General features: G+C 35.1%; 2 protein-coding genes across 3 annotated transcripts in view; one reads left to right on the forward strand and one right to left on the reverse strand.

The window, feature by feature from the left end:
• Nucleotides 1–7,064, reverse strand: part of prkci (protein kinase C, iota) — a 29,836-nt gene extending 22,772 nt beyond the window's left edge. The window contains exons 1-2 of the mRNA XM_073849114.1: nt 6,747–7,064; nt 2,007–2,128 (exon numbers count right to left, since the gene is read on the reverse strand). Of these exons, the coding sequence (XP_073705215.1) occupies nt 2,007–2,128; nt 6,747–6,826 (202 nt within the window). The 5' untranslated portion in view covers nt 6,827–7,064. The remainder of the gene's footprint in view (nt 1–2,006; nt 2,129–6,746) is intronic.
• Nucleotides 7,065–11,397: 4,333 nt separating this feature from the next.
• Nucleotides 11,398–23,301, forward strand: part of phc3 (polyhomeotic homolog 3 (Drosophila)) — a 20,189-nt gene continuing 8,285 nt past the window's right edge. Inside the window, exons 1-9 of one of the 2 annotated variants that reach the window (XM_073848700.1) lie at nt 11,398–11,479; nt 14,250–14,300; nt 14,444–14,654; nt 14,865–15,026; nt 15,098–15,187; nt 16,411–16,566; nt 16,681–16,770; nt 18,895–19,126; nt 22,270–22,877. In XM_073848700.1, coding sequence (XP_073704801.1) covers nt 14,463–14,654; nt 14,865–15,026; nt 15,098–15,187; nt 16,411–16,566; nt 16,681–16,770; nt 18,895–19,126; nt 22,270–22,877 — 1,530 coding nt within the window. In that variant the 5' untranslated portion in view covers nt 11,398–11,479; nt 14,250–14,300; nt 14,444–14,462. The remainder of the gene's footprint in view (nt 11,480–14,249; nt 14,301–14,443; nt 14,655–14,864; nt 15,027–15,097; nt 15,188–16,410; nt 16,567–16,680; nt 16,771–18,894; nt 19,127–22,269; nt 22,878–23,301) is intronic. The other variant, XM_073848701.1, reaches the window with a different exon arrangement.

The following is a 23,301-nucleotide window of genomic DNA, read 5'->3' on the forward strand; positions in this document are numbered from 1 at the left end:
ACAGAAGAGTCAAGTTTTAAATACAACAAATATGGAAACTCGTTGGTCATTTTTGAATGCGATGCAATTGGTCTAATAGGATTCAATGATCTATGCTAAGCTATGCTAAAAGTGATATCGCCAGAACAGGAGAACGGCTGAATGGATTTCAAAACGGTAAAAATCAACTTATTAACTCGGGGGGAGTTGGAGAATGAGCCTATTTCCAAAAAAAGTGGAGTGTTCCTTCAAGTTTTACTAAAGTGCTTATATTATATACATTAGCATTCAAAAGTTTTGAAAGAAGTCTCACCTAGGCTGTAGCTATTTGGTAACAACTAAAAAAACATTAAAAACAGTAGTATTATAAAATATTATTACAATTTAAAATAAAGTTTCTGTTTTAATATACTTTTTAAAATGTAATTGATTCCTGTGATGGCAAAGCTTAATTTTCAGCAGCCATTACTCTAGTCTTGCAGTCATGATGAATAGAAAGAACTGCATTCATTTGAAACCAAAAACTTTTGAATGACTAAAAATGGCACTTTTAAAAATGGCATTTAAAAACACTGTCTACATAACATTTGTAATGTAAATGCTAAAACAACTATTATTACTTTTACACAAAGTGTTCTATTTTCTATTTTTATGTAATATATAAGTGCATATTATTTTCTTGAAAAAAAATCTTATTGACGCCAAGTTTTTAAATGGTAGTGTATAAGGATGTATAAGCATGTGTGACCCTGGACCACAAAACCAGTCTTGGGCAGCACGGGTATATTTGTAACAAAAGGCCAAAAATACATAGTATAGGTCAGAATTATCGATTTTTCTTTTATGCCAAAAAGCATTAGGATATTAAGTAAAGATCATGTTTCATTAAAATATTTTGTTAATTTGTTAGAATAGAGAGAAGTCTTAAGCTAAGGGCGGAGTTGACTTCGTTGCTATGGATGATGTCAGAATGCTTACAAACTATGCAGACCGTGATTGGCTGATAGGGGAAGGGTCTCTGTCAGAGATTAGTTCATAGAAATATTGTAGAGCATGATATTAAGTTGCCATATTCAAATAATGTTTTTAAAAAAAATGTTGCCATCAAGATTTTAAAATGCAGGCTGAATGTCACGAACTAAGCAAGTATATGTTCAGCTGATTATAAGCCCATCACTTGTGTGCTTCTTATAAACAATTAGTTGATATGCATATAAACAATCTTTTTTATTAACAGTATAGAATAATCACGGCTGATAAGATATGCAAACGAAAAGAAAACATAAAAAGGATGCAATAACAGCTGTTACTTCTTGCTCAACTTGTTAATGAAAACAAGGATATAATCAAAGGAACAACCTCCAAAAACAAAACATTTGCATGGGAAAAAACATATGAAATGTGAAATCTTAGAACAAAAATGTAGTAGTTCTAAATTTAGGACTGACACGCCACTAATTTTAAGATTTTCTCCTAAATCGGCAAGTTAGGAGCTACTTTTAGCCTTAAGATGTTTTGTGAATACGGGCCCTGATTTTCAAACAGTTGTATCTCAGTCAAATATTGTCCTATCCTAACAAACCATACATCAATGTATTATTTATTCAGCTGTCTGAAGTATAAATTTCACAAAATCGAGCTTTATGACTGCTTCTGTGGTCCAGGATCACATATTTGGGAGCGACGGGCTCCACTGAATCAATATGTAGCATCAAAATGAGCATACAATAAGCTAAAAATAACTATTAAATCAGCTTCTTTATGAACCAACAACTCAAAAAAAACATTTAGGTAGGGTAATGAGCAAAAAACGAGCACTCGTTGGTTTAAGTCTTGTGTGTAGTCATGAAATCAGAGTCTCTCCTTAAAATCTGATAACAAGAGGTCACAGGAGACGCGTGCTAATACCAGGTGTAAATGGCAATTTTCTCAGCTGACTGCTTGTGATCAGATCACCAGGGACAGATGTTAATACCAGCTGTAAATAAGGTCAGAGAGAGTAAGGAAACACAAATGAAATGACAAACCTTCTTCATCAATCCATTTCATGGTGAAGAGCTGGTCATTGTCCATGGAGCACATGTCCCGTACCTCATTGCACAGTCCCTCATAAGAAATGGAGGGATCAAAATGTGTAATCATGATGTCCCTAAAACAGAAAAAGGTGAGATTCATTAACAGTTCAATCCGATAATATTAATTCATTTATTTAAGCTGATCATAAATGTAGGGAGACATTCTGTATCCTTGTGTTTGGTATCTCTAAATTTATTCAAAACACTATCAGCCTTTTTCGAAAGAGACCACAAGAAAAACACAGTACAGCAGGGAGTATCATACAGTGAGTTTCTGGGAAGCTATGTTGTATTACTAGCACATTCCATAGTAGGAGGCACCCTAGCAGCTTCGTTCCCTCTGTTGACTATTGTGTTCACACTGTTTTGGTTAATTATTGACAGCAGGGGAGTCCTTCCTGTCTACGAGCCAACGCGCTGACCCGCACATGCCTTCAGGTGGCCGCTGAGGCTAGTGGGAGTGCACAGACCACCTTATGACAAAGAAAAACACAAGGCTGGTTTTATCTGATCCGGGAGCATTATGAAGAAGCTACTGTATGAAAGTTAAAGGACAGCTCTGTGCTTCCTGTGATGCATATCTCTGACATTCTATAAGCTCTGAGTCAGTAACCTATGCTTTAGTTAATATTTACAGAGGGACTTCCTCACTGTTGCCTCTTGCAAACTAAATAAAATAATTCTGGCACATAACTGAAACTGTACCCGCTCTCTTAGCCTGAACAGATGCACCCTGCGAGAGATGCACCCTGGTGAAGACACATTTCTCCGTAGGGCATACGAGGATTGGCTCACACTCCCTGTAATAACAGCATAATGAACACACACTCCTTCCTGCTGTCAAATAGGACTTACAAGAACTTCAAACACAATCTTCTGAACCTGGAGGTGTAAACAAGCTCATGGACAATAAAGTCAAAGAGAAAATACACAAGGAACTAAAACCACTATTTTAAAGCAAACAATAGGTGTATTAAAGGAATAAGCTACCCAAAATTGAAAATATCATCGTTTACTTACCCTCATGTCATTACAAACCTGTATGACCAAGCCTGCATTTAAATGAAGTACAGCAAAAACAGTACAATTTTGAAATTTGAATATATTACATTATTTGAATATATTTTAAAATGTAATTTATTCCTGTGTGTGATCAATGCTAAATTTTCAGCATTCAGAAATCATTCTAATATGCTGATTTGCTGTTCAAAAAACATTTATTCCTATTAATGTTATTATTATTATTAATAATATTTAAAACAGTTAAGTACATTTTTTTCAGGATTCTTTGATGAATAGAAAGATCCAATGATCATAATCATCTGAAATAAAAAGCTTTTGTAACATTATAGTAGACTACCATTTAAAAGCTTGGAGTCAGCATAATTTTAAGGGGAAAGAAATTATAGAAATGAATACTTTTATTCAGCAAGATTCTTTAAATTGATCAATTTCTATTTCAGATAAATGCTGTTCTTCTGAACTTCCTATACATCAAAGAAACCTAAAAAATATATACTCAGCTGTTTTCAACATAATAATAATAATAATAATAATAAATATTCTTTAAGCAGCAAATCAGAATATTAGAATGATTTCTGAAGGACCATGTGACTGGAGTAATGATGCTAAAATATTCAGCTTTGAAATCACAGGAATAAATTACATTTTTATTAAAATATAAAACTGTTATTTTAAATAGTAAAAATATTTCAAAATTGTACAGTTTTTGCTGTACTTTCGATTCAGTAAATGAAAGCTTGGTGAGCAGAAAAGAATTAGTGAAAAATCTTAATCAAAATTTTATGATTGGTAGTGTATAAGAAAATATTCTGAGAAATTTTTCAGAATGCAATTAAAGTCAATGGTCATGAAAATAATAATATTTTACAATTAATTAAACAAAATTGGTTTTGATAATTTCTGTTATCTTGCATTTATTGTAACAAGCCTTTACAAGCATTCATAATTAAGAGGTTTACAGATGTCAAGAGTTTAAATCCCCCAATCAGAGCACGTTTGATCTGAAAACAGACAAACATGAATGTTGGAGTTTAACAGTCTCAATTACAATCATTTGGAATTTCTGAAATTATATTTGAAATTTCACTGTCTTAGCTTTTGAGAAAAAGCTTCTTAAAGGCAAAGTTTACTTCCAGAATGAAAATTTTCTGAGAATTTACTCACCCCAATGTCATCCAAGATGCTCATGCCTTTCTTTCTTCAGGCACAAAGAATTTTTTTTTGAGGAAAACATTGCAGGATTTTGTCCATATAGTGGACTTCAATGGTGGCCAATGGGTTGAAGGTCCAGATTGCAGTTTCAAAGGACTCTACACGATCCCAGCCAAGAAATAAGGGTCTTATCTAGTGAAACGATCTGTCATTTTCCTAATAAAAAATTTTAATGTTTATACCACAAAGTTAATCTTGCACTGGCTCTGCGATGCACGTCTTCATGCATTACTTAATCACGTTGGAAAAGTGACGTGTGGTTAGTTTTTCGTCTGTGTACTAGGCAGGTAAGGCGAAAAACTCCATCTCATTTTCTCCTCCAACTTCAAAATCTTCAGACACTGTTGTTTTACCTTTTTAGTAAAGGGCATTTGACTCTCTTTGCACTCTCTCTTTGTAAACAACGGGTCAGTACTTCCGTCTGTAGTTACGTCTGACCTTTCAAATGTGACTACGTAATTAGTGAAGTCAAGCATTTGTGGTTAAAAAGTACATATATTTCTATTTTTCTTAGAAAATGACTGATGGTTTTGCTAGATAAGACCCTTATTTCTCGTCTGGAATCATGTAGAGCCCTTTGAATCAGCATTGACACTGCAATTTGGACATTCAACTCGTTGGCTCCAAATGAAGTCCACTATATGGAGAAAAATCCTAGAATATTTTCCTCAAATAACCCAGAGGAAAGAAAGACATGAACATCTCTACTGTATTCAAGACATTTAACCATTACCGCACAGCCCTATCACAGAAGAAACTAAGTCAAACAGGTTTGGAACAATCTAAGGATTGGTAAACAATTTTTAGTTTTGGTGAACTATCCGTTTAGGTCAGATGACCATGAGACAGAAACATAAAGCCACAGGGTAACATCTCTGTATTCAGTGTCCATTAAAAAAAAAAAAAAAAAGATTTGAGTTGCAATATAGGTCAAATCCTCTTAAAAGACATGCATATTACAGGCATACACCACAAGAAAGCAAACAAAATACAGCTGAGTGATAAAAAAAAGAGAGCAAAAAGTGAATACAAGAAAGAACAGAGGGCACAGAAAGAGGAGGAGAAGGATAAAGGCTGTGAATTTCATCTTTGCCAGGCTTCAGGGGCTTTCAAACAGAAGATAAAAGGTGCAGCGACGACGATGTCCTTCACTCTATTCAAGACTCTTCTGCATTCAGGCAGAAACCTGCCATTAAGGCATCCATACACTAAAGGAACAACCTCTGATCGCCGCCACAATAACTGTTTATATAGAATAAGGGCGTTGAAACTGCTTCAAAGATTATCTAAAATGACCTACTGGAAAAAAAAAAAACACAACAGAAACCAGAGGGAACGCACAGACAGGGACAAATGGTGGGTTTCAAAACTCTCCACACCCAGGAATTTGGTGCTACTATTTTTATAAGGCATGAGCCATCAATTCATGCTGTCTCCACAGAGCTTTTCTTCAAAGCAAAAATAAAATCAGCTTCAGAGAAACAGAGATTTCAAAAACAAATGACAGTGCTGTGGGACGATAGGTTTCTTTGAAGATGTTCAACATCACCGAGGCCAGTTCAGAGACACTATTATTATTTATATATTATATATTATTACTACTACTACTACTACTGTTGTTATCATCAGCAAATGACTGAAACTGATTGAATCATGGACAGCTGCACACATACAATAGCGCTCATGGGGAGTGTGAATACATCAGTCTCCAACAGGTCTGGCAAAAGATACTTGTCATACAAGTTTTTCAAGTGCATGACAAGCACACACGTCATCGTGAAAGAAAATCTGACCGAAAATCAGTTATACGTAAACGTGCTCCTTTATGCACATAAAATTTATATATTTTCATAGAAACCCAAGAATTGTTCCCTAAACAGAAAGAGGAATAAGAAACAAATGTGCAGGTCCTTACGTCTCATCCCACTCATGTACTCGTTTAGAAATAAACCTGTCATAATAGTAGTTATATAATATGATGATCTACATATTGTGCTCACAACACAAGAACAAACTGTTTGCATATAATGAATTTTAATACAGGTATCTGTGACTTTCCCTAAATTATAAACACTATTATATAAAACTGTGACACAGACAACGTAAATGTTATAATAGACATATCTGGCTCCATGACAGGCGCAGCTCTGAAAACATCTCATCATAAGCCATAATTATCTTTAGTCATAATTCACAAACATGTATAATCGTTTTGTTTTCGTGAACTGTTATGAGATGGGAAGAAAACCAGTTTTTAAGGAAGAAATTAAGAAACGGCTGTTTTAATGGAGTTGGTTTAACTTGACAACTTCATCATAGTTTTGTTTTGGGCTTAGCTAATACTGTTTGCTAGCTGGCTAATCATTTATTTGTGTATATCCCGAAACCGCACAATTAAGAGGTCAAGATAACAGTCTAAACATCTAAAAATACAGCACTGGATCTCTAGCTACTCACCCTCTGTAGTAAGCTTTTACCCGGACCTGATGCGGGTTTTCTCCGGGGTGGGACATGGTGCTGTCCCGCAGCGTGGGCATTATGAACTCTCCGTAGTCCGGCTAGCGAGCTAACTTAGCTAATGAGGCTAGCCCGCTGTCGTCTGACCAATAAAAAAAAAAAAAAACCGGAATTAAAAAATCGACTTATTCCTTGGTCCAAACTAGCGTTGACCCCAATGACAATATCAGCCTGCTTAAATATAATTACTAAAGTTCTGACAGAAATTAGTAGGACTAGGAAAACTTCTGTGGCTGACGGGAAACACTCCCTTCTCTCGCTCAGGCCTCGAGACGGAATGATCCAAACTGCGGAATGTGGAGGGGGGGTGGGGGAGATTTCCAAAAAAACATTACACGTTGTTAGTTACTGTTAGTATTAGAAAAAATAAATTGTCTACATGGTTTTGAGAAGGTGCAAATATTAAACCCCCGCAATATGATTAATGTTGGCGTATATTTATGTTCAAATGGGTTCGGTTGGATGGAAGCGTCCGGTAGCATTCCGATTATACCACACAGACTTCGAAAAGGGTGGAGAAGAGCAGCCAAGGAAGTAGTTCGCATCCTTTTGCGCAGGAGTGGGATTATTAAGAAATTTAACGATTCTACCTGATTCCGATTCATCCTTACGATTTCTCTACTAGTTATGCAATTACTTCTCATATTGTATTCTCAGAAAGTTTTGGAATACTTGTCCTCTCCCCAAATTTGTCACTACCGAAACACATTAATATATAATTTAATTAGTATATGGACCTATTAAGTTTTTGCTTATATATAATTTGCTTATATATGTAGAGGTAAATCAATAACAATTACATCTTTAACAACATTTCAAGTGTAATTTATGAGATTTGTTGTATTTTAAATCCAATTTTACACTGTAAAAAGCAAAATGTTTATCATACTGATTTCAAAGTTACACTATCCTAACATCTTAGTTGATAATTCAGTAAACTTTATTTTTGACAAAACATCCCATGCTTTTGTAGTGACCACATTACATTACAGAATTTTAACTTGTATACTAAAACACTACTAAATCATACTGAAAAAATGACTGTTTTGGTTGTGACAAATTGGGATAACACCCAGAAAAACAAAGATCTCACTACCGAAACACCACCAAATGTTTTGGTTGTGACTGTTTTGGTAGTGACAATTTTAGATACTTTTCAACCTATCTCAAAGACTTTTAAATATTACAGACACATAAATACTTCCTGATCATAAATGTAGGGGTGTAGTTAAAATCAATCTCAGCCAATAGACTAAAACATACACTCTCTCTGTATAGTGACATGGAAATGTGGGACACATTTTTTTAGGTAAAGTTTCATAATTTACACAAAAAAATATAAAATATATATTCTTCACTCTTTAAAATAATCAAAAAGACATTTTTAATATTTTAATAATTTCAATAAATTAATGTTAAAATTTAGGGGCAGCCAGCTCCCAATTGACCAAAAGAGTACCCAATAAATGATGATTTTACATATATTAAGCTTACTAAAATTTTAAATATTATTGTGTGTTTCTATAGATAACAGAAGGATCTAAGCAAGACTTGAATACCTAAATGTTTTAAAATAGTTTTTTTGTTTGTTTGTTTGGTTGTGGGACAGCAGTTTGGACCAATTCTGTAGAATGGCCAATATATAAATTGGCCCATTTTTGATTCACTAAAAGAACCAACTCATAAGAGTCATTCGTTCGATAATCAGTTCTTGCGTGTTAGAATCATTTTATGACACGATTTTATAATCCATGGTGTAGTACGCCTTCTAGTGGCAAAACGAATGTCATTACATTGCCACGAAACTCATATTCTAGAGTAGATTACCGCAGAATACAAAAATCTGTGTGCTGTAAATAGTCCACTCATTGAACCATGTAATTTCGACATATATTATCAAATCGTATAAACTATTAAACTGCCCGCTGTTCTTCAGAAAAATCCTTTAGGTCCCACAAATTCTTTGATTTTTCATCATTTTTGTGTATTTGAACCTTTTTTCAACAAAGACTGTATGATTTTGAGATTTATCTTTTCACACTGAGGACAACTGAGGGACTCATATGCAACTATTACAGAGGGTTCACTGATGCTTCAGAAGGAAACACAATGCATTAGGAAGGAGCTGGGGAGGTGAAAACTTTTTGAATTTGAAGATCAGGGTAAATTTAACTTATTTTGTTTTCAAGTAAGTACTTCTGTAGCTTCTGAAGGGCAGTACTAAATTTAAAAAAATGATATTTGGGTAAAATAAGAAAAATTTACACATATTCACATATTTACACATATACTGTAAATTCGTCATCATCAGTTAGGAACCTAGGCGTCCTATTCGATAGCAATCTCTCCTTTGAGAGCCACATTTCTAGCATCTGCAAAACCGCATTTTTCCATCTTAAAAATATATCGAAATTACGACCTATGCTATCAATGTCAAATGCTGAAACATTAATTCATGCGTTCATGACCTCAATGATAGATTATTGTAATGCTTTATTGGGTGGTTGTTCTGCACGCTTAATAAACAAACTCCAGCTGGTCCAAAATGCAGCAGCTAGAGTTCTTACTAGAACCAGAAAGTATGACCATATTAGCCCGGTTCTGTCAGCACTGCATTGGCTCCCTATTAAACATCGTATAGATTTTAAAATCTTGCTAATTACTTATAAAGCCCTCAATGGTTTAGCTCCTCAGTACTTGAACGAGCTCCTATCGTATTATAGTCCTTCACGTCCGCTGCGTTCTCAAAATTCTGGCAATTTGATAATACCTAGAATATCAAAATCAACTGCCGGCGGCAGATCATTTTCTTATCTAGCGCCTAAACTCTGGAACAATCTACCTAACACTGTTCGGGAGGCAGACACACTCTGTCAGTTTAAATCTAGATTAAAGACACATCTCTTTAACCTGGCTTACACATAAAATCATTAACACATTTCTATAATTCAAATCCGTTAAAGTATTGTTAGGCTGCATTAATTAGGTCAACCGGAACCGAAAACACCTCCCATAACACCTGATGCACTCGTTGCATCGTAAAAAGAATGGCATCTACGCTAATATTAGTCTGTTTCATTCTTATTCCGAGGTCACCGTAGCCACCAGATCCAGCCTGTATCTGGATCAGATGGTCACTCCAGTCCCCCGGATCCAGTCCGTACCCAGCTTAGATCGTGGATCACCACCTAGAGATGACTTCAATAGCCGTGGATGTCAACCAGATGAGCTCCAAGGCGGATCATCAATAAAGACCTCGTCAACCTTGACGGCCATTGGCACTACACCACAGGATCCTGATGAGTTCTCTACAATCAGACATTGGTACAAACTGTTGTTTGGTCTGGCCAGAGGAGAACTGGTCCCCCGACTGAGCCTGGTTTCTCCCAAGGTTTTTTTTCTCCATTTCTGTCACCTGTGGAGTTTTGGTTCCTTGCCGCTGTCGCCTCTGGCTTGCTTAGTTGGGGACATTTTCCAGCGATATCGTATACTATTTGAACTGAACTGACGATGATATCACTGAATTCATTGATGAACTGCCTTTAACTGAAAATTGATTGTTACAATAATGCGTTACTTACACACTATTGTGCTGTTTAAATACTGTGCAGTTGCTTTGACACAATCTGTATTGTAAAAGGCGCTATATAAATAAAGGTGACTTGACTTGACTTGACATATTCATTCTTTTCAAAAGTTTACACCCCTGTCTCTTAATGCATCTTTTTTTTTTCTTCTGGAGCATCAGTGAGCGTTTAAACCTTCTGTAATAGTTGTATATGAGTTCTTCAGTTGCTCAAAAGTTGTCAAAAGATGGATCTCAAAATCATACAGTCATTGTTGTAGTTCCAAAATGCTGAAAAACCAAAGAATTTGTGGGACTTGAAGGATTTGTCTGAAGAACATAACTGTTTAGGACAAACAAGGGAGTCATGAATACTAAATAAAATAAAAAAGACAGCTGTGGATCATTCAGGTAACAACAGAGTTTTAAGAATCAAGTGTATGTAAACTACTGAACAGGGGTCATTATTTTATTATGTGGACTGTAAACCTCTTTTATGTGAAATATCTTATTCAGGTCAGTACTAAATTAAAAAATAATTTGCATTTTGTGTGATCCTCCTGCAGATTCTGCAAGGTGTGTGTAAACTTGACTTGACTTTAACTGTAACTACGTGCATATTAGCAGTTTTGGTAAGACTTTATTTTACAGTGTCTATGTTACACCTTACATGTAGGCTACTTACTATTATAATAACAGCAAATTATGCATATTTACATGCAAATAAGACCCTAATCCTAACCCCCTAACCATATAGTAAGTAAATGTAGTTAATTAATATTATTCAGTACTTAAATGTATAATTACACTGTGACAAGGGCACCTTGAAATAATCGTAGTTTTACCTATTGAGTAAAAAAATGTAATACCATTAGGGTCTTTAGCCCCTGATAACTAAAAAGGACCAGTGGTGAGAAATTCACGTGGAGAGCAGCGCTGCACGAAGTCCTCCTACACAGCAAGCGGTGCTGCTGGCTCTGAAATTTTTCAGCCTCAGTAGCGTTTTGTTTTTATCTCCATTTTAGAGCGCGCTGTCGCATTACAACATGACTGAGGCCGTGACAGAGCACAGCAGCGCGCGTTCACGTCTCATATCCATATCTGGCAGGTAACACTCATCAACTGATGCGCCTTCAACATTGCATGGGAAAAAAAGCGTCATAATCGCATGATTCCCCAAAGACGGAAACGTAAAGTCTTAATAAAAACATATTTTAAAAATGATTCCCGTCAAATCGTTTGTTAAAACAAATCTCAGTGTCCCACAGAAAGAATGTCATGGTGGGCTCGACTGGAAAGGTGGGCGTTTCTCCATGTCACTAGGTTGTTAGAAGCAGTTCTGACTTGACAGATGACTGAGGCAGACATTCGGCCTGTCGAAATATTCTACAACGCACTTCGTAAGCGACGCCAGTCTGTTTTATAAGTATTTCTGATTTTTGTAATAATTAAGGTGGGCGTAATAAATGCAGTGTATCATACTGTAACAATGCTAAGTATATTTAGTATCTCATAACACGTGAGTTCAAGTTGAGTCAAATTCTTCGAATGTCTCAATATGGAAGTCACACAAGTAGGAAACAGATTTTATTGATTTTTATTTGTACAAAAGCCGTATTAAATGACTCCGACGTGCGTTTCGCGCTTTTATTATAGGCTATGCGTCTTATGTTTAATAAGACTATTTAGCCTAAATATTAAAGCTGTATTCTATAACATTATCAAAATATTCCTTTATTCTACCTTTGCCTTTCAACGGATTATAAATATTCAATGTTCAAGCGACTGTGAAAAGTTCAAGACACCGAGATACCGACCGAGAGGCTATAATGTTTTTTTATATATATTAAAAGTTGTTTAAAATTCGTCGTTGAGCTGCTTTGTCATTACATTGTAAAGAATTTATTTGACCGATTTATGGTAGTCCATAAGGAGATTTAAACATGTTATTGAATTACATTGAGGGATGGAAAATTTTAGAATTCCTAAATATTTATCTGCAATATCTAGACTCTATGTATTATGTATTATATTCTTTATCGACTAGGTCATTATATATTTTGAGATTTGTCTGGATACTAAATACAGTGCAGCATAAACTGTTAATATAAATTCATATATGAAAGAAAACACTAAACACTAAATTGGAAAGAATCGAATAACTTTGCAGCAAAATAGAGAACGCGTGGTTGCATAATATGCAAAAACCAATTCCAAGCCAAGTTTCATTATTTTCATTAAAACTAATTCATTATTTTACAAAAAAATATTGTAACAATTTGACATAGACTATACTGTGCAAATACTGTAATTCGACAAAGAAAATTAGATAAACTGTTGTAATGTTAAAAACCGTCAAAGTGCATGTAGAAAAGATGCGACAATTGCGCTCAAAATTAAATGTCACATTTTAAATAAAATATACATATATAATTATTTTATTAAATGCATATGTACAACTGCAAATACTTTATGCTACTTTTATAATAACAGTTTTATAAATTAAACTGTTATATTGTAAATGTATCATATATTAAAAAGTTTTCAATAATCTTATAAAATAAAAATTAATTTATGTTTGAATTACTATTACATTTCGATGTTATTCAATATAAGTTAAATTGTACATTTTGATTATACATTTAAATTATTTTTATTTTAATTCTAGCTAATTTTTTAATGACCTTTTACATTTAAATTTGGATTTTCGCAAACTTTTCAAGATATCTTGTAATGTGTAATAAATGTGAAATTCTGAAAGGCCATATTTATGCAAGCACTCATACTGTAGTGCGCTAATCACTTTAATTTCCAGAATGTGTATTGGCAGTATATGTTTGTTTGAATTGATTTGAGCTATAGCATTTGTGAGTTCTTAAAAATTACTTTTTTTTAGTGGCCCTGAGTGATCATTACTTATTACATACTACATATATTTATTTCGTTAAATCTGTTATCTGACTGATGATCAACTGTCTATATAAACTTAAGCATTTAATTAAGTAATTAAAAACATTTTTAACCCAGTATTTTTATGTAGATTTTGTTTAAAGTTGGTTTCTTTTTGGTAACTTTGTCTTTTTATTGGTAACATAATTGTAAACATTTACCTTTCGTAATACACTTAAAAATAAAGGTGTTTTTACAGTGATGCCATAGAACTATTTTTGGTTCCCCAAAGAACCTTTCAGTGAACAGTTCTTAAAAGAACCATTTTGAAGAACATTTTAAAATTCTAAAGAAACTTTTTAAACTATAAAGAAACTTTTCTGCAATTGAAAGGTTCCATGGAAGTTCAAGGTTCTTCATGGAACCACCAATGCTAAAAAAGAACCTTTATTTTTAAGAGTGCACTCTTAAAAATAAAGGTGCCTCACAATGCCATAGAAGAACCTTTTTGTCTAAATGGTTCCTTTTGTTTCACAAAAGGTTCTTTGTGGTGAAAGAAGGTTCTTCAGAGTACGAAAAGGTAAGAAAGAGATGGTTCTTTAAAGAACCTTTGACTGAATGGTTCTTTGTGGAACCAAAAATGGTTCTTCTATGGCATCGCTATGAAGAACCTTTTTAAGAGTGTGTATACTAAAAAGAGTGACATAGGATTGTTTCATCGTTCTCAAATATGCCAATAAATGTGTTGTAATTAAAAAAAAATCTAATTAAATCAACTTATCCATCTTTTTCTTCCTGTAAGAGTGGGCGCAGCCATTTGAAAATGTTTTGGATCTGGTCTCACAGCTTGTTTTGCTGCTGGATATTGCAAATTGGTGTCTTACCATGTTATTTTAATGTATTATCTTAAATATGAACACACTGGTTTGTAGTGCAAACAGTTTTACCATTTACTGCACCTTGTTATCCTTCTCGTTATTTCCCTACAGCGGCTATTGAACCAGAAGTCTCACCCATAGGCTTACTTCCACGCTTATAAGGTGGATAAATCAAATTCTAATTCTGATAAAATCAAACTCAATCAACTAAACCAACCAATAACCATGCAGTTGAACAGAAGTGAATTACAGAATACATGATATTCTCTCGTTTATATTTTTAAAACATTTCTCCAAAATTGTAGTGGCTGACAAACCGCTCTGATGGGCGACACAGATAAACAGAGTCAGGAAGAGATGGAGGGTGACGGCTGTGTGTCAACAGCCTCCGGCAGCACTGCACCCACCACCAGTGCTGCACCACTGAGCTCTACACCCAGATCCAACACTCCCACAGGTACCCAACCCAACGCTATTCCTCTGGGAAACATCACTTCAGACAGGCATGCAGTACAGGTAATTTCCCACCATTATATCAAACAAATAATATTACACAATGCTAATGTATTCTGTTTAATTTAACACTGAGAAAGAATAACAAGTCTTTTCAAATAGCCAGATTCTGAGGCTGACCTTATATTCAGATGCCATGTCTTTGTTGTGGTTTTGAGTTCAAAACACTGGCAAAAAGTGTCGTGTGAAGCCTATGATGTGGTGTTTTGCTAGGTAATCCAGCAGACGTTACACAGACCACAGAGCATGACAGCTCAGTACCTGCAACAGATGTATGCTGCCCAACAACAGCATATCTTGCTGCAGACAGCTGCACTACAACAGCAGCATCAACAAAACCTCACAGCTGCACAAATCCTGACCACTACAGAGCAGGTATGAGGCTATATATGAAAATATGTGCAATATAAAATAATTTACCATAATATAATGCTACTTCTTATCAGGCCGCACAAACTAATGGCAGGCAGCCCACCTCCTCCCCTCCATCATCCAATGGGAATGTAACTCAGCTGGCTACAGTGTCTCAAACATCAGTGAGTGCTTTCGTTATTTAAACACTTTTGTCACAAACCCACTTTTGTTACATGTACACTACTAGTCAAAAGTTTTTTTATGTTTTTTTAAAGAATTCCCTTCTGCTCACCAAGCCTGCATTTATTTGATCCAAAATACAGCAAAAACAGTAATATTGTGAAATATTTTTACTGTTTAAAATAACTGCTTTCTATTATAATATATTTTAAAACGTAATTTATTTCTGAGATCAAAGCAAAAAATTTTGCATCATTACTCCAGTCTTTATGTCACATGATCCTTCAGAAATCATTCTAATATGCTGATTTGCTGTTCAAGAAACATTTTTATTGTTATTATTATCAATATTTAAAAAAATTGAGTATTTTATTTTTCAGGATTCTTTGATGAAACGATAGATCTAAAGATCTAAAAAAAAAAGCTTTTGTAACATTATACACTATACCATTCAAATGCTTGTCAAAGTATTTTTTTGGGGGGGAAAGTATAGAAAACAATACTTTTATTTAGTAAGGATGCTTTAAATTGATCAAAACTGATGATAAAAGACATTTATCATATTACAAAAAAATTATATTTTAAATAAATGCTGTTCTTCTGAACTTTCTATTCATCAAAGAAACCTGAAAAAATTCTACTCAGCTGTTTTCAACATAATAATAATAATAATAAATGTTTTTTGAAATCACAGGAATAATTAACATTTTAAAATATATTTAAACAGAAAACAGTTATTTTACATCGAAAAAATATTTCAAACATTTTTGCTGTACATTGGATCAAATAAATGCAATCTTGGTGAGCAGACTTCTTTAAAAAAACATTCAAAATCATACTGTTCAAAAACTTTTGACTGGTAGTGTATATCGTAATTTGATTCGGAAAAAAATGTCATTCATAAAGATAGTGCATTCTGTCATCATTTACTCACCCTTATGTTGTTTCAAACATGTATGAGTTTCTTTCTTCTGTTGAACTAAAAAAAAAAAGATATTTAGAAAAATGTTGACAGTAGCCATTCACTTCCACAGTATTTTTCCATAGCGTGGGAGTCAATGACTGCCATCAAAATATAATTTTTTGTACTCAGCCGGAGAAAGAAACTCATCCAGGTTTAGAATGACATGAGTAAATTTCAGAATTTTCATTTTTTTAGTTGAACTAGACCTTTAGGATGTTGATCAAAGGTAAATTACACAGGAACCCCCCTCTCACCTTCTAGATCACCATGCCAACCTCTCCTGTAACTCAGCCAATAGGTCGCATCCAGGTCACTAGCTCCAATAGCCCAGCGGGAGCCATATCCCAGCAGGCCATGCTTCTAGGAAACAGCTCTCCCACAGGTAGCCAGGCCCAAATGTATCTACGCACTCAGATGGTAAGCAGATATTTACTGAACGTGCCATATGCTTTGAGAAGAGTTCATTGGTGTTCTGAAGTCTCCACTGACTTGACCAGATTCTGATTCGTGTCACTGTCTCTTCACCTGTAGCTGATTCTTACTCCTGCTGCCACTGTAGCTGCTGTTCAACCTGATCTGACTGTCGTGAGTTCAGTTTCCTCTCAGTCTGCATCATCACAAGTAAGAAAGAGGTTTTTTAGTCAAATTATTATCTGAAATAGAAATCTTTTGTAACATAAAAAATGTCTTTATCATCACTTTTGATCAATTGCTATAATTTCTTCTGTACAAAACAGTTTTGCTGCTTGATATTGCATTTTAAAATATATTCAAATATAGAAAGCAGTTATTTAAAATAGTAAAAATATTTCAAAATTGTACTGTTTTTGCTGTACTTTGAATCTAATAAATGGAAGCTTGGTAAGCAGATGTGACTTCTTTAAAAAAACATTAAAAAAATACTGTTCAAAAACTTTTGACTGGTAGTGTATATGCATTTAATTATGTAATAAATAATAATATATAAAATATAAGATAAATAATACAATTTATTTGTAAGTTACTGATGTTTAATGAATAAAGATTAAATCATATTTTTCACCACTTCAGAGTTATTTTATATAGAATGTTGTTGCAATTTAAACAAAATAATTCAGTCCAGTCATTTATATATTTGCTTATTTAAAAATAAATAAACAAGCATTTTATTAATAAAATGTCATGTAATAGTGAACCTGTTTATAATGTCAGTTAGTGCTGGGCGATATGACGATATATATCGTGGGGACGATAGAAAAGTGTCTATCGTCCTATTTCTCTTCTATCGTTTCTATCGTCTCTAACCTAATTTTATCAATTACTAAAGAAAATATTGCATTAAATAGGCTATGACAAATGTATGATAGTGTCTTGTGTTGCTGTGCAATGCATACTCTACCCTATAAGTGATAATCAAGAATAAAAACGAACTTTTTCACAAAGAAACTCCGTCTTGTGCGACGTGACGCTTTACGTTGTTGCGACATGCTTTAACTCGTGAGTGCTTAGCCTGAAGATGGAGACGCAAGAGGTTGAAGATGAATGCCCGGAGTCGCAACAAACTGAAACTGCTACGCAGGCAGCAGACAAGAAGTACTTTTACTTTGATTTTGTTGCATTTTGGCTTCAAGAGCTCCGACACGGAGCAGAAGACAGTCATGTGCAAACTCTGCCAAAAGAGTGTTTCCGCGCCCGACGCTGACGCCTGTTTCACGCCTGTTTCACACATACTTCGTCTGCAGTGCGTATGCGTTGCGTATTTTTTTCCGCACCCATGTTAACGGATCAGATCGTTCACACTGCACGCGGTTGCTGTCCGGCAGTGCGTTCCAGAAGCTGTGCGTTTGCAGCAGTGGAGCGATCCTTTCGGCACAGAGTCTGTTTTTGCTGCGCTGCATGCGCTGAATTAAAGTGACAGCGCATTGTTCGCTGTAAAAATGAACAGGATTGACACGGAAATGTACCATAAATGCATATAAATGCAGTCTACTGTGTTTCACAGTCAACACGTGGCTTTTTGGCTAGGTTTAAAATAGTGCAGTTTTAAATAAACAAGGCAACATAATAGATGCTCTTGTCCAGGTAGAAAAGTTCTTTAAAATATGGTTTTTAATAAAGATTTAATACGAAAGAAAGGCACAGAGAGCCGACTGCTTGTCTGTGGTAAGTTTTAATTTAAAATATTTGTGATAGCCCAATTTCAATATGAAAAGGAAGCTATAGCCTACCTATGCTGTGTTTAAATGTGTTGCAACTTGCTTGAGCAACTTAATATACAAATCTAGAAGTCAAGTGCATTGAATAATAGCCTACGTTGTTTATAATACGTTGAGTTTAAACGTGAATATGTCTAGTTTTATTGTATTAGTGTACTGTGATAAAAGAGTATCCCAATGCTGAAAAAGCACGTTTGGATTTGAAATTAAAATAACGGATAAATGGTGTGTTTGTGGTAAACACCCGCGGATCAGGAACGGTTAAATGTCACTTCAAATAACAAATAAAAATAAAGTTGCAAAAAAATTATGCAATGATATTTTTGTCAAACTTTTCAGAGAATAACTGAAAACGTACTTTATTTTGGTATATCGTGATATATATCATTATCGTGATATAAAAGAATCCATATCGTGATACATGATTTTTCCATATCGCCCAGCACTAATGTCAGTACTAAGTCATGGATACACAAGCTGTGGCCCAAATGACTCAGTAAAATAATCAATTATGCTCCACATTCACTGAGTATGTTTTGTCCTCTGCAAGGTTCAAAGTTTGGCTCTCCGAACACATCTTCCTGGAGTTCTTGCTACTCCCCAGAACATCCAGATCAAGCCTACTCTTCAAGGTCAGACGCTGGTGTCCCCTCCGCCCAAGATGTCAATTTGCCCACTGAAGTCCACACACCTGTCCCAAAACCTGGCAGAAACTTCTAGAAGTGAGTCACTGTTGACCGATGTTATTCAGCCACCATCAGACCAACCACTCATTCCTCCTTGTAAGTCACAGTATCACATTTCCATCTCCATTACTTTCACTGTTGTTTATAATGTAAATTTATTAAATATTGGCTAAAGCAGAATCATTTTAATTGTAAAAAAAAAAGTTGTTCAAGGTACATATCATAACTACTTAGTTAGGTACTTTCATTATCAATGTTGAAAACAGGAATGTTTTGAACTTGTGATTATTTTTTAAGGATTCTTTGATGAATAAAAAGTTGAAAATAACAGCATTTATTTCAAATAGAAATCTTTAAGTCTTTGCTATCACTTTTTATCAATTTAACACATCCTTGGTGAATCACAGGTTTCAACTAAATATTACGCAGCACAACTTCTTTAACATTGATAATAAATCAGCATATCAGAATGATTTCTGAAGATTCATGTGACATTATATTAATATTGTTGAAGTCAAAAGTTTAAACACACCTTGCAGAATCAGCAAAATGTTAATTTTTTTATCAAAAGAAGAGGGAATGTACAAAATGCATGTAATTTTTTGTTTAGTACTGACCTAAATAAGATATTTCACATAAAAGATGTTTACATATAGTCCACAAGAGAAAATAATAGTTTTCTTGTTTGTCCTGAACAGTTAAACTGACTGCTGTTCTTCAGAAAAATCCTTCAGATCCCACAGATTCTTTGATTTTTCATAATTTATGTGTATTTGAACCTTTTCCAACAATGACTGTATGATTTTGAGATCCATATTTTCACACTAAGGACAACTGAGGGATTCATATGCAACTATTACAGAATGCTCAAACGCTCACTGATGATTCAGAAGGACAAACTATGCATTAAGAGCCAGTGGCTGAAAACTTTTTGGATTTCAGGGTAAATGTACCTTATTTTGTCTTCTGGGAAACATGTAAGTATTTTCTGTAGCTTCTAAAGGGCAGTACTAAATGAAAAAAAGGCTCTTAATACATAATTTTTACCTTCCGAAGCATCTGAGCGTTTGAACCTTCTGTAATAGCTGCATTTGAAAAGATGGATCTCAAAATCATACAGTTATTGTTGGAAAGGGTTTAAATACACAAGAATGCTGAAAAACCAAGAATTTTTGTGACCTGAAGGATTTTTCCTGAAGAACAGCGAGCGGTTTAACTGTTCAGGACAAACAAGGGACTCATAAAGAACTATCACTAAACAAAAAATCACAGCTGTGGATCATTCAGTTAACAACACAGTATTAAGAATCAAGTGTATGTAAACTTTTGAACGGGGTCATTTTTACTGTATGTAAACTATATTATGTGAAATGTCTTGTCAGTGTGGACCCTAAACAGGCCCGTAGCCAGCCTAGCAGAAGGGGGGGTTCTTTTTTTCAAAAAGTGGACCTTTTTCAGTCCCCACCCATTTTGTATTTAATTATGAGGTTCAAATAGCCTACTTCATTTTGGTGACTTCTCATGCACGTTTGTGCTGGATTAGCATGTCTGTTGGTATCTTAATAATCATGATTTTTGATGCACCAAACATATACAATGAGGTCAAACTGCTTACCAAGATCATGTATGTTTAGAATTTAAATAAAAAACTTGTCCGGAGCCCAAATATCAAGGGGTAATGGTGGTGGTTGAGGGCTCACATCATGGTAATGTAAGATGTAGTGAGACAGTTAGGTGGATGTGTAGCCCTCTAGGGGGGTCCGGGGGCATGCCCCCTGGAGAAAATTTTATACGTTTTAAAGTTAAATTCATTAATTTGGTGCACTTTGAGAGTTCACAACTATGTTCACTGTGCAAATTAAACAACAAAAATAAAAAAGTGGATGACAATCTAAAAAGGGTCCAGAACTGCCTCTAGTCAGAAAGTACTGTGTTCTTCCTTGACCCATGCTACACCCCTGCACTGAGTTTTCTGGGCCCCTTTCAACCTCTGGGCCCTACGCAGTGTCCTCCTTTTCAAAACACAAATATCAAGAAAGGAATTTTAGGCCCACATGGTATTTGCAGGATTTTTAAATCAAAATGAAGGTTTTTTACTACCTTTTTTAAAGACCTACAGAAATAGAATTAATATTGAATGAGCAGGATAAAGCAATGTCTAGTACATATTAAACCTCTATCATGATTTACAGCTCAGATAATGTTCATCAAAAACAATAACATCTGTAAAAATTGTAACAAGCTCATTTTTGTATAGTGAAATTTAAATTTGACTGTTTGAGTTATTAAAATAAAACCTTGCTAGTAGCATACATGATGACTAGTAAAAACACACACATAGGCCTATAGCACCTCAACACCATGGTATAAAAATTAACTACAAAATTTCTATGTATTTTTATAAAGAACAGTGGTCTAAATACATTTAGTATAAATGCACAAACGCTATAGATACTATAATTAGATTACATTACTTCTTTACAGTTAATACATGTTTACATTAATATTATATAATATTCCGCATTTCTGCCACAATACCATGGTGCAGTTAGTGTAAAATAAATCCATGGAAAATGATTCTGACTGTCTCGTCGCGCACAGTGTTTTTCTCCTGTTTGTCAGCGCTGTTTCGCCTGTTTAAGTCGCAAAGTCATTTGTGTCCTTTACTAAATTTAAGCGCTTCACTGTGGATCTCACAGCGCTGTTTAGTGCACTCTAGTAAACGTGTCTACTCTAGTGAATTTGCGCTCCGCTGCTGTTTGAACTGTGATCCGAGCTGATAAACGGTCCAAGTGGCAGGCTTTAAATGACTAGCGCATTTAATCCATAATGCGATTCTTGTCTTTCCTTGCCCATATTTATGACATCTTTAATAATTAAGGCTTTTATACTAATTAAGGTATGTAATACTCTTCATGGCTTTAAATGTCGTTGTTATTTAAAAGAACACTTGTTTATAAAAAAATAAATAAAAAAAACGTATTTAAATTATGGACCTTTGTCAGTATGGGGTGGTTCGTTCGAACCACCCGAACCCCCCCTGGCTACGGGCCTGCTAAAGAACATTCAATTCTTAAAACCTCTGGATTTAATTGTTTTAACAGTGCCATTCTTAGTTTCTAAAAATAAAAAGGTCAAAACTGTTGAGATTCACTGTTATAGCGCATATATTTCAAACATCTCCGAGCTATTTAAACTGAACACTTTCTGTTTCCTCTTAATGACTGTCTCTACTGCAGCAACCTTCACACCAGTTCAATCTCATACCTTGGTCAGACACCAGCTGCATTGCCCTTCCGGCCAGAGGGTGGCGCCACACCAGCTCATCATCCAGCAGAGCACCACCGCTCACAGACAGATCCAGCCCATTGCGCTGCGTGTCACACCGCAGGACAGCTCTCCTCCACCCCTTGCCCTGCAGACCCGCACCACTCCATCTACAGCCACTGTCCAATCACAGCACACTGAGTTCCTCTCAGTGCCCTCCTCTGCAAATCAGCCGACCAATCAGTTGGCAATGGTGTCAACGTCCACAGCTCCCCCTGCAGTCCTTCCTGACCCTCCACCGCTTCATCTGGGCCCAGTGCTAGAGCCAGTCTGCCAGTATTCACCTCTGTCTAGTCCCCCTCCTCTCACCATGGCTCTGCCCAGGATGGTCCAGCCACAGAGACTGTCTCTACGCTCAGTCCAGACCGTAGCTGTCCAGTCTGACCACATGCTGGTGTCTGAAGAGGAGTTACCAGTCGCAGAAGCCTTAGTTCAGTTGCCTTTTCAGCATCTCCCGCCACCACAGACAGTGGCAGTGGACCTAAAGGTGCAACCTGTCACACAAACAGAAGCTCCCTCGGTTAGTTTTATTCAAGTCATTATGCAGAATGAAAATTCTGTCATCATTTACTCACAATCATTTTGTTTGAAAGCTTATTTTCTTTTTTTAGAGGAAATGAATATGCTATTTTTAAGTAAGGAGTGTTCAGACTGGTCTTTTCCATAAAAGAACATTTGAATGTGACTAGTGGTTTGAATGTGGGCAAGCATAGTTTTTTTAAATGACCAGTGATTTTCAGAATATACCATATGAGATGTATGGATTACATTTATTTTAGCAAGGATCAGAAATGTGAGGAAATTACAAAAGACTAAAAAGACAAAACAGTAATATTTTTTACAGTTAGTTTAATAGTTTAAATAGTCTAGTTTTTGTCTTTTAATAAAAAATGTCCTTTAAACATAATCTATATTTCATATTAATTTTATTTAGACAGATTTTT

This window comes from Garra rufa, chromosome 10 (genome assembly GCF_049309525.1).
Source record: "Garra rufa chromosome 10, GarRuf1.0, whole genome shotgun sequence".
NCBI classification, from domain to species: domain Eukaryota; kingdom Metazoa; phylum Chordata; class Actinopteri; order Cypriniformes; family Cyprinidae; genus Garra; species Garra rufa.